Raw genomic sequence first — 12,890 nt, forward strand, 5'->3', positions numbered from 1 at the left:
TATTTTTCAGTCAAAAAAGCTGTGTAAGGGCTTGTTTTTTGCGGGACGGGTTGTAGTTTGTATCGGTACTATTTTAGCGTACATGCGACTTTTTGATCACTTTTTATTGTATATTTTGGGAGGGGTGGTGACCAAAAAAGTGATTCTCGCATTGTTTTTTTTTTTTTTGCGGTGTTCACCGTGCGGGAAAAATAATATTATAGTTTTACAGTTGGGGTCGTTACGAACGCGGTGACACCCAATATGTGTACTTTTTTTTTATGTGTTCATTTTTTTCCTATAATAAAACACTTATTATAGGAAAAAAAAGCAGTTCTTGTTTATGTCACTTATAACTTTTATTTTTATACTTTTTTTTTTTTCTTTTTTCACTTGTCCCACTAGGGGACACTTAGACTTGCAGCTTTGATCGCTGCTAGAGTACATTACACTACCTACGTAGTGTAATGTATTCTGCCATTGTGACGTAACAGTCACACTGACAGGAAGCCTACGACGGACCAGCCTCCGGCTGGTAATCATAGGCTTCTGTACATGGCAGCCCGGAAGCCATTGTCTGGCGTCCGGTTGCCATGGGTACCATCGCAAGCCCCCGTGATTTCACGTGGGGGCTGCCGATCGGCGCTAAAATCATTCGATGTGGCGATCGGAATCGACCGCCGCATCGAAGGGGTTAACTGCCAAAATCCGCAGCGTTGAGCCACTGATCAGCAACGGGGAATGCAGGGCAGACACCTTGCACAGTTAACCGCCGCTGCAGTGAAGCGCCGCGGTTAACTGTCAAAGCACAGACGTAACTGCACGCCAAGGTGCGCGAACTTACTGCACACATTGACGTGCAGTTACGTCAAGGTGCAGGAAGGGGTTAAATACGACGTCAAGAGTTTACAGATAATACTTACCGCATAAGGCAAGCCAATATAACTGTGCGAATGGTGAGAACTGCTGGTATATAATTGGTGTGGATAACTGTTTGACTTTTCAACTACAACAGGGCTTGCTTCAACGGATTCTGGTCTAAATGAAGGAAGAAACAAAGAAATGCCTTAATTTGTAGCTTTCAATTTTTAATCTGCTCCTGCAAAATGAAAGCTATACTTTGGATTTACTGACTGCTATACTTATTTTTATCCACTGCACTAGTTACTATTTTTGTTTTATCCAAATCTCAAGTAGTAACAGCCTAAAATGAAGTACCAATTAGAACATTGATGTACCTCAGCAGAAAAATACCACATTATTAAACTATATTTTTAATATTGTATTAATTTCTAAAATGCATAGTATGTCGCATACTTACTAAAAAATTTAGTTAATTACAAAAAACAATTTTCCTAGGATTTTTTTTTTCTCACCATAAAAATCCTTTTAAATCGCTGAATTTATTTGGTGTCACAGCAACAAGGGTATAGGCCCTTGACACTAGGAGGTTGATCCATGGTAGGAAAAAAGTGCTGGCTCCGCCCAGGCAAGCCATACCCTTCCCACAGATACTGGACTAATCAGTTCGTACAGAAGTAGGGGAAGAAAATAACATCCATGGTACCGGGAGAACTACAACGAAAAAAACGGAAAAGTCCTAAGCCCGGGGAAAAAAAAAAAAAGGCCAGGATCTGTGTCCCCAAATGACTTCAACGCAAAAAGGATTTTACAGCGAGTACAAAAATCCAATTTTCTCGTATGTCATTGGGCATTCATAACACCGAGGGACGTTATAAAGCAATCCCAAAAGAAATCGACCATGAGACTCACCTAACGCACAGCAGTTTAGAGCACTTTGCGGCTCATGCTGGAATCGGAGAAAGCCAGGGTATGAATTTGTTAAAATTTCATGTTATGTACCGAAGCCCAGCCTTGCAAACCGAAGACTGAAGCTTGGTGCCGTATATCCCACCTAGTAAAAATAGGAGGCAACCCAAAAGGGAGGAACCTTGCCTTTGAACGGATGTTCCCAGAATCACAGACCTAATCCAGCGAGCTATAGCAGCTTTGGAAGCCACCAAGCCCTGGCACAGCATTTCAGAAATCACAAGGGACAATAAAAAGTTCTGAGTGTCTGAACGAGTCGCAAGGTGGATGAGAACTGCTCCTACCACATCATGACAGTGAAGAGCACGCTCACTCAGGTGGGATGGGGAGGGACAGAAGGCAGGCAGGACCACAACCTGTAAAAGGCAGAGACCACCTTTGGGAGAAAGGATGGGATGGGGCAAAACACATTATCCTTGTAGATTGAGGGAGGAAAGTTTTACAGGACCGTGCAGTCAGTTTCGAGTCTGATGGAAGTAATGGCCACAAGAAAGGCTATATTTCAGGGAAAAAGCTGGGGCATAAAGTCTTGCAATGGTTTGAAAGTGGAGGCCTGAAAATCCCCCTAAACCAAGTTGAGATCCTAGGGCTCAGAAGTGGATGTGTAAAGGAGGGACGGCATGGGCCACTCCCTGCAAGAACATCGTCACCTGAGAACGGAATGCGAACATTCGCTGAAAGTGAAAGAAGAGTGTTAAACTGGTCTTCAGGAGGAGCCAGGACAAAGTCCTGACTCAAACCAGACTGCAGAAAAGACAGAATCCTCTCACACTAATGGAAATAGGCCTACCATGTGCATTGCTACTTCGTGGCCGAGTGAGGCTTCTGGGGTTTAACGGTCTAAATGACAGGTTCAAAAAGATAGTGGCCTCTCAAAACCTCGGCTTCAACAGTTTAATTGCGTATTATATAAAGCGGAGGTAAAGTGAAGTGGAACATCAGATCCTGAGAAAGGAGGTTGTGTCATAGCAGAATACTTTATGGTACAAGCCAATGAATAATGCAAGGGCCATCTCCCCCAGCAGCCAGCACAGTGGGCGAGCATCCGATATGACAGAGACACACACACGACGTGACCTAGGCGTACATGAAGCCGTTGGGAGTGAACTGATGCCTAATTCGCTGGGAAGCCAGGAGCAAAACTCGTGAGGCGGCAATGGTGGGGAAAATGACTAGCAGTGCTTCGTCGTGCCAATAAAGAAAGTGGGCCAGTACCTAGTAGGTAAAAGACTCACAGGAGGGAAAAAAAAAAAGTTATAGGCCTGGGTACCCCATATTTCAACGTCTTCGGGTGCTTGCAAGGTCACCTTTTTTACAACATCTTACATAAAGTGGGGATACCGGCATGCCACCAGCAGAAAAAGGGGTTAGGTGACCAACGGTGAAGAAAGCACAGCACAGAAGACTGCCTGATTTCCTGGAACTTTCAGAGGGTTGACTAGGCTGGCAAACCTCCAGAAGCAATTGGAAAAAATAAAAGAAATAAAACAAAAATGATTAGTCTGTGGGAAGGGTATGGGCTGCCTGGGCGGGAGCCACCACTCTTTTCCTACCTAGGATCAGCCTCCTAGTAGCCCATGGTGCCGTGTCCATCAATGACATTAACGAGAAATATATCTTATGTTCTAAGTAGTCTGTTTACGTACATGATGGAAAAACCTGAAATTACTATTTGCTACTGTAAATTAGTTAGTACTAAATATTATACATGAGTGACTTATAAAAAAATAAAAAAAAAGTCTTCATGTGGGAAAAAAAAAAAAAAAAAAAGGCAGTCGGAAGTTTGGCATACCAAATCAATAGCCCTGGTTACAAGTGCATATTTCAGTGGGTGAATTGCTGTAGGTTTTTCATATGGCTCATACTGTGGTCCTCCTGATTTCAATAGTGTATCAAAATGACTCCTCAAAGACTAACCCTTTCAGGACCAGACCAATTTTAATTTTTATGCTTTCGTTTTTTCATCCCTGCCTTCAAAAAGTCATAACTTTTACATTTTTTCGTTGACAGTCATTATGAGGGCTTAATTTTTACGGGACAAAAACCTGGGTGCGTCTTCTAGTCTGCAACAAATCTGTATACCGTATTTTTCAATGTGCATTTGTTACCCGTAGTTCACGATTACTTTTGGATACAAGTTTTTTATGTGCCGATTAGTGTATTTGTAATCCTTTTGAAGGACCTGGACACTGCATTTACCTGGATCATCCACTGCTCAGTTTTTCTGACTCCATTTATCCCTATGAGGGCTCTGAGTTTCTTGTTTTTTTAAATCAATGCTTATGTATTTTATGGCTCACCAATAATGTATTTTGTAAAAATGTTATTTTTCAACATGCGGTCGTGATTTTTTCTTGGTTGGACTATTATCAATTCACTATGACCGCATTATGTTATGGGGCTTTTGCTTGGTTTTTCTTTTTACATACAGTGACCAGAGACAATTAGTCTGAATAGTGTCTAAGTAAAATCAACTGAAAAGCAGCTCTACAAGAGACCTCATTTAATTGAAACCTCCAATGATCATATATTTTAGACTAACACTAAATAGTACTCAAGGGGGGAGAAAAAAAAATGACAGGGGCTCTTTAAATAGCTATTTTTATGATATGCTGACATTTACAAAAGTTTATGGCAGCTCCACTCCTGACTCAGCAGGAGCAAAATTGTTTACAATGACTGTGGATTACCCCAGCTGTATTTTCTAACTACCTATTCACACTGCGTTTGCAGTGCTCATTTGCCATATTCGGCAGGAAAGCTCCCGAGACATGCGTTTCAAACACATTTAGTCCGAAAACACTGAGCCTCTTTCCTCAAACCTCCTCATCCCACATGATGTATCAGGAGACTCGGCTCAATTACTTATGCGTGAATAAGGGAGCGAAGTCTCCCGAAACGTTGCAGCTGTGTTAGGAGGTTTGAGGAGAAAGACTCAGAATTCTGGGATGAAAAAAATTTTTTTTTTAAACTTTAAATAAAACATCTGCGTAGATACTTTACATACAATGATTAACCCCTTCCCGACATTTGACGTATCCATACTTCAGAGTAACGAGCGGCATCGCACTGGGCTTAATAGAGGCCTGTCAAACACGATATACTGCAATACATTAGTATTAAAACTACAGCTTATCCCGCAAAAAATAAGCCCTCATACCACTTGGTCGATTTAAATTTTCTTTTTTACACTTAGGCTTTTTACTTGTAAAAGTAGTCAAATATAGAAAAAACTATATATATATTTGGTATTGCTGTAATCGTATTGACCCACAAAATAAAGTTAACATGTTTTAATTGCAGTGAATTCCGTAAAAACGGCGCGCAAAAAAAACATGGAGGAATCAGTTTTTTTCATTTTCTACCCCACAAATATTTTTTTTCCCCATTTCCTAGTACATTATATGGCTAAATAAATGATGCTACAACTCGTCCCGCAAAAATCAAGCCCTCATAGTACTATTTCAACAGCCGAAATAAAGACATTATGGCTTTTGGAAGGTGGGGAGGAAAAAACGAAAATGAAAATCTGAAGGGCTGTGGCGGGAAGGGGTTAAACACATTTTTAACCCTATGCAGAAGCTTGCAGAATGCTTATTAAGCCGGTTCATTGTGGGGCACCAACGCAAGTGTGGTTCATTTCATAAAGACTGCGGCAGCCACTGATATTTACATAGAGACTATGGATAACATTAGGGCATTATATTTTTTTTTTTTACTGTCAGGTGTATAAGGCCCTGTTCACACTGAGTTTTTTGGCGCGGAAACCGCTCCGCAAAACTCGTCAAAAAACGCCCGAAAATGCCTCCCATTGATTTCAATAGGAGTTGGACGAGTTTTTTTACCGCGATAAAAAAAACTGCGTCGCGGTAAAAAGCAGCGACATGACCCATCTTGAGGCGGTTTCTGCCTCCAAAACCCCATTTCAATCAGTCAGAAAGGGTAAAAAAAAACACCTACGAGTGTTTTGAAGAGTTTTTGTCAAACCACTGTGCAAAAAACATCTGGAGCAGTTTTTGCAGGAGGAATTTTCCTCCTGCAAAAAACTGTGTGAACACAGCCTAAGGCCTGATTTACACGAGCGTGTGCGTTTTGCTCACGCAAAAAACGCGGCGTTTTGCGTGCGCAAAAGGCACTTAACAGCTGCGTGTGTCATCAGCGTATGATGCGCGGCTGCGTGATTTTCGCGCAGCCGCCATCATTATGACACTCCGTTTGAATGTTTGTAAACAGAAAAGCACGTGATGCTTTTCTGTTTACATTCAGAGTTTGACAGCTGTTGCGCGAACCACGCATTTCCAACGGAAGTGCTTCCGTGCGGTATGGGTGGTTTTCACGCACCCATTGACTTCAATGGGTGCGTGATGCGCGGAAAACGCACAAATATAGAACATGTCATGAGTTTTACACAGCGGACACATGCTGCGCAAAACCCACGTACTGTCTGCACTGCCCCATAGAGTAATATAGGTGCGTACGACACGCGTGAAAAGCACGCGCTTATATTACGCTCGTGTAAATGATGCCTAAGACCTACAGTTTAGTCTTTTTCTCTAACCATAATTTATATTGCACTAGTTTGTTGTTTTATATGTAAATTTCCCCCCAAAAAATATTTATACTTACTCTGAGCCTGCAGCCATGTTGAAGTATGGAGTTTCTGCTGTCTCAACCCGCAAAGGGACCACTATGCTCATGACGTTCGCTTCTGATAAATACGATTACTATGGAGTCCTCTGCATCGGGATCCAAAACACTGGGGCATGCCAGCCACAGTGCTCATTGCAAACATCTAAGTGCATCCACGAATCCTAAAGAAATACAAGAAGAAATAGTTTTGAATACCTTTACCAAATTACCCCATGAACAAAGTGCAGAGTTGTCAACATAAATTTAAAAAAAATATATATATAAATAATAATAATAATAATAATAATAATAATAAGTGTTGCAGCCATTTTTCGGATTTTCACTTTTGTTTTTTCCTCCCCACCTTCCACAAGACATAACTTTTATTTTTCCATCAATATTGTCGTAGGAGGGCTTGTTTTTTGCGGGACGAGTTGTAGATTTTCACAGTACATTTTTTTGTACCATATAATGTAGTGGGAAACGAGAAAAAAAAAATATATGTGGGGTGGAATAGGAAAAAAAAACTGCGATTCCTCAACCTTTTGGGTGGTTTTGTTTTTATGGCGTTCAACGTACGGTAAAAACGGCATGTTAGCTTTATCCTGCGAGTCAATACAATTACGGCGATACCAAATTTATATAGTTTTCTTTATGTTTTACTACTTTTACAAGGAAAAAACTGATTGTTAAAAAGAAAATTTGAGTTTTGTCGCCACATTATGAGAGCCATAGCGTTTTTATTTTTCTGTCAATTTAGCCGTGAGGCCTTTTTTGCAGGGCGAGCTGCCGTTTATATTGGTACCATTTTGGGGTACGGGAGATTTTTGATCACTTTTTATTTCATTTTTTGTGGGAGGAGAGACCAAAAAACAGCAATTCTGATGTTTTTAATTTTTTATGGCGTTCACCGTGCAGACTAAATAATGATATATTGTAATAGTTCAGAGTTTTCTGGACGCGTCGATACCAGTTATGTTAGCTTTTTATTTTTTTTACATTGTGCTTGAGGGAAAATGGGGGTTTTTTGAGGTTGTAATTTTTTCCCGTTTTTTTTAATTATTTTTTTTAATTGGTTAAAAAAAACAACTTTATTGTACTGTTTTTTACTTGTCCCCCTAGGGGACTTTAACCAGCGATCGTTAGATCACTTGCACAATATACTGCAATACTAATGTATTGCAGTATATTGCGATTCTGACAGTCTCCTATGAAGGCCTCCTGTTTTTAGTAATTTAAAAGCGCTATTGAACGCAGCATTTAACGGGTTAAACCAGCGGGATCGCGCTCGAACGGGAACCCGCTTGTTACCCGGAAGTGTTGGCTGTAACACACAGCCAACACACTCACTCTATGGAGCGGTCTCAGCCCGTGAGCCCGCTCCATATTCCCCCACCTGGCGTGCGCCGTATATATACGGCGGATGTCGGGAAGGGGTTAAGGGCTTGTCCACACAATGGAACTTATCCGTATTTTCCGCCCGATATTGCCGACGGAAAATAGGCAGAATACAGTAGCAGCAAAACAAATCCCATCCACGCGCTGCGTAAGATTTCAGACCATAAATTCAGCTGCGCTGCGTATTTTTCGAACCACAGCATGTCAATTCCTACTGCGAAAAGTGGACTGAATTGCTGCGTTTTTCAGAGAGGTCACCATCTCCCAACGTTGAGAAAAACACAGCAAAATCCACACCATTTGCTGCAGTACAAAACACAGGAAACGTTGTGGTCTTTCCAAAGCAAATGCTGCAGAAATTTTCTGCAGCAAATCCGTTACATTTGGGCAAACCCTTTTTGTCAGAAACCAGCAATTCTTGACATCGGGATGCATATGTCACCATGTAAAAATATGAAAGATTACATAGATTCATAATTTCAGATATTCTTTATGAGCAGAGCAATTTGTTTTGTGAAAGAGAAAAGCCACAGGGACCAAACATTCTACACAACAGATTACTTATGTTCCAAAACAAACAAAACAAAAAAAAAAAAAGGAGAAAAAACATCACCTGTTTTCTGCGACAGCACTAAGTGGTTTATCACACCTCTTGCACACAACCGAGTTCGGGCCGTGAAAAGCGGTCCGTGTCAGACTGATTTCCTGGCCCGACCACGGTACACGTGAACGGGACTCCTGGCATCAGACATTTATGATACTAGGAGTCTATGCCTCCCCACGGACCTGCTGTTCCGTATTGTATCATTTTGTTCAGTACGAAACAGCAGTTCCGTGAGGAAGCAGGGCCTCCTGCCATCATAGGCATTTTAGGATGCTAGGTGCTTTTGCATTTCTGAGGCTTGTGTTTGAGTACAGTAGCACACTAGGGCCACATATGGGATATTTTTGAAAACTACAAAATCTGTGTAATAAATATTGAGTTGTGTTTTTTTTTGTTAACACCTGCTGTGTTACTGAACTAAAAGGCTTAGCCCTTATTCACACGACAGGGTATCCCGGCCGGGTGATGGCCATTCATAAATCGGCCGTCACCCGGCTGCATTAGGAACAATAGACCCCTAATGGGGCTATTCACACGACCGATTTTTTGGCGGCCCGGGAAACCTGGCTGTCAAAAAATGGGACATGCCCTATTTTCAGACGTTTACCCGGCCCCCATAGAAGTCTATAGGGCCGGGTAATACACGGCCATCACCGGAATGTGTCCCGAGTGATGGCCGTGTATTCCGTTGCTCGCTCTCCTCCTCCTCCTAGTGCAGAGTGCATGTGAGGAGGAGGGGTTTTTTTTGTTGCTCCCTGTAGGAGTCGGAATCCCCGACACAGCGACGTCACTCACTTCTGAAGCGGAATCCCTGACCCCGTGGCCAGGGATTCCTCTCCAGGAGAAGTCAGTGACTACACTGTCCATATATGGACATTGAAGTCAGTGACTTCTCCTGGAAGGGGGGGGGGGGCAGGGTGGCATCACCTGCAGGGGGCAGGGTGGCATGATCTACAGAGAGCTGTGTGTGGCAACAGATTTAAATGAAATTCATCAGATTTTAAAACGCACAGGGAAAAAAACGGATGCAAAACGGGTCAAAATCTGCCATTAAAAACAGCAACACGGCCCGGAAAGGATGCAAACTGGCCGGGAAAAACGGCCGATTTTATCGGCCGACACTCAAACCCTGTCGTGTAAATGAGGCCCTAATATGAAAATCTGCTAGGGAAAAAAAAATAATTAACTTTGCTTTAATTCCTATGAAACACCTGAAGGTTGTTTTGAATATGTGGGGTGCAGTTTTTAAAATGGGGTGACTTAAGGAGTTTACAATATATAGACCCCCTCAAAGCCACTTCAAAACTGAAGTGATGCATAAAAAAATGTTTTGCAAATTATGTTGAATATTTTAAAAATTGCTAGTAAACTCATAAGCCTTATAATATCCTGAAAAAATAAAAACTAAGTGAAAAAAACTAACAAAACTTATGCCAAAATAAAGACGACATAGTAAACCTTATTTATTTACTAATTTGTGATCCATTTTAACCCCTTAATGACCAGCCTATTTTGGACCTTAATGACCAAGCTATTTTTTACGTTTTTCAATTGTCGCATTCCAAGAGCTATAACGTTTTTATTTTTGCGTCGACATAGCTGTATAAGGTCTTGTTTTTTGCGGGACAAGTTGTATTTTTTAATAGCACCATTTTGGGGGACATACTTATTGATTAACTTTTATTAACTTTTTTTGGGGGGGGGGGGGAAATAGAAAAAAAATCTGAAATTTCGCCACTCTTTTTTGCGTCCTAAATCTACGCCGTTTACCGTGTGGTATAAATAACACAATAACTTTATTCAGCGGGTTGTTACGATTGCAACGATACCAAATTTGTATAGTTTTTATATGTTTTACTACTTTTACACAGTAAAAACGCTTTTTTTTTCAAAATTATTTGTTTTTGTGTCTCCATATTTGAAGAGCCGTAATGGTTTTATTTTTTCGCCGATGCGGTTGTATGAGGGCCTTTTTTTTAGGGAAGACTTGTAGTTTTTATTGGTACCATTTTGGAGTAGATGCGACTTTTTGATCACTTTTTTAAAGTAAGTATTCACAGAAAACAGCAATTTTTCCATAGTTTATTTTTTTTTTTTACGGCGTTCACCGTGCGGGTTAAATAATGTAATAGATTTATAGTCGGGGTCGTTACGGACGCGGCGATACCAAATATGTCACTTTTTAACTTTATTTTGTTTTTTTAATAGTAAAGCATTTTGTAAGGGGAAAAGCTGGGTTTTTCATTTTTTTTTTAAATTAACTTTATTAAACTTTTTATTCACTTTTTTACTAGTCCCATTAGGGGACTATAATATGCGATTCTGCGATCGCATTTATAATACACTGCAATACTTTTGTATTACAGTGTATTACTGCCTGTCCGTTTAACACGGACAGGCATCTGCTAGGTCATGCCTGCGGCATGATCTAGCAGGCATTCACTCCAGGCAGCCTGGGGGCCTTTATTAGACCCCCGGCTGCCATTAGAGACACAGACACTCGGCGATAGTATCGCCGGGTGTCGGTGGGAGAGAGAGGGAGCTCCCTCCTCTCCAAAACCACTCAGATGCGGTGCTCGCTATTGAGCACCGCATCTGAGGGGTTAAACGTGTGATATCGATACTAATATCGATCTCACATGGCAGAGCAGGGACGCTCCCAGCCCTCAGCTGCCTCTGGCAGCAGAGAGCAGGGAGATCTGACAGCTCCCTGCTCTGTTTACTTATTCCGATGCCGCGACGTAAAAAGTCTATGGCATCGGAATAAGGCCCGTTAGTGACCGACGTAGAAACACGATGGGTCGGTCACTAACGGGTTAAAAGCAAAGTATTTCAAATGAAGGAAAATTCTAATTTTTATTTTTTTTAATATAAATAAAGAGTAAACATTTCAACCAAAATTGACCACTAACAAAGAACAATGTGTTACGGGAAAAAAAACCTCTCAGAATCACTTGGATAAGTAAAACCATTCCAGATTTACCACCACATAAATTGAAATATGTAAGATTTGATAAATGGGGCAGGTTCTGAAGCCAAGATAAGCTTGGTTCTGAAGGGGTTTAACCCCTTAACGACACAGCCTAGTTTGGGTCTTAAAGTGATTTTCCCACGAGGACGTTTATGACATATCCACAGGATGTCATAAATGGCAGATAGATGCAGGTCCCACCTATCTCTAGATCTCCCTAAATCCCGATCTAGCTTTGTCTGCTATCGCTGACTCCCGGCCACTTCCTGACTGTATGGTCGGGAGGTACGAAAACAGCATAGCTCGCCGAGCTACGCTGTTTCCGTAACTCCCATAGTAGTGAATAGCAGTTACAGAAGCAGCGTAGCATGCGAGAAACCCGGTTTCCGTAACAATTCAGTTCTATGGTGCTTACGAAAACAGCGTAGCTCAGCGAGCTACGCTGTTTTCATCTTTATGGTCAGAAATCAGCCGACACACAGAGGTAGAAAGGGGTTTGGGGGCCTTGTTCTAGAGATAGGTGCAGGCCCCAGAGGTGAGATCCGCAACTATCTGACACTTATGACATATCCTGTGGATGTTATAAACGTCCCTCGTGGGAAAACCCCTTTAAAGAGGCTCTGTCACCACATTATAAGTGGCCTATATTGGAAATGCATTTTTCTAAATTTAAAATGTATCTGCTTGTAAGGCAGCTGGTTATACCACACAAAATAGTTACTAATTAATATTTCCCATGTCTACTTTAGGTTTGCATCGTTGTTTTTTATTTTTCTAGGACGTTACAAGGCTCAGAACTTAAACCGCAATTTCCCATATTTTCAAAAGCCGTTTTTTTTTTGTTTTTTTTAAGGTACCAGTTCAGTTCTGAAGTGGCTTTGAGGGGCCTATGTATTAGAAACCCCCATAAACACCCCATTCTAAAAACTAGACCCCTCAAAGTATTCAAAACATCATTTAGAAAGTATCTTAACCCTATAGGCGTTTCACAGGAATTAAAGCAACATGGAGGTGACATTTTATAATTACATTATTCTTGCAGAAATTAATTTTTAATCCATCTTTTACTGTAACAGGTGGTTTTACTAGAGAAACATTACTAAATATGTATTGCCCAGATTCTGCAGTTTTTAGAAATGTCCCACATGTGGCCCCTACTGGACTAAAACACAGGCCGCAGAAGCAACTAGTAGATTTTGGGGCCTCTTATTAGAATATATTTTAACCCCTTAAGGACGCAGCCTAGTTTGGGCCTTAAGGCTCAGAGCCCATTTTTCAAATCTGACATATTTCACTTTATGTGGTAATAACGTCAGAATGCTTAAACCTATCCAAGCGATTCTGAGATTGTTTTCTCGTGACACTTTGGGCTTCATGTTCGTGGTAAAATTTGGTCGATATATTCAGTCTTTATTTGTGAAAAATTGCAAAATGTAGAGAAAATTTACAAAAAATAGCATTTTTCAGAATTTAAATGCA

General features: G+C 41.1%; 1 protein-coding gene across 7 annotated transcripts in view; it reads right to left on the reverse strand.

Annotated features, from left to right (window-relative positions):
* Positions 1–12,890, reverse strand: part of KMT2E (lysine methyltransferase 2E (inactive)) — a 137,136-nt gene that overhangs the window by 104,169 nt on the left and 20,077 nt on the right. For all 7 annotated transcript variants that reach the window (XM_075857300.1, XM_075857303.1, XM_075857302.1 and 4 more), the window contains exons 2-3: positions 6,436–6,620; positions 903–1,017 (exon numbers count right to left, since the gene is read on the reverse strand). In XM_075857300.1, coding sequence (XP_075713415.1) covers positions 903–1,017; positions 6,436–6,506 — 186 coding nt within the window. In that variant the 5' untranslated portion in view covers positions 6,507–6,620. The remainder of the gene's footprint in view (positions 1–902; positions 1,018–6,435; positions 6,621–12,890) is intronic.

The sequence above is a fragment of the Rhinoderma darwinii genome, chromosome 3, assembly GCF_050947455.1.
Source record: "Rhinoderma darwinii isolate aRhiDar2 chromosome 3, aRhiDar2.hap1, whole genome shotgun sequence".
Classification (NCBI taxonomy): Eukaryota; Metazoa; Chordata; class Amphibia; order Anura; family Rhinodermatidae; genus Rhinoderma; species Rhinoderma darwinii.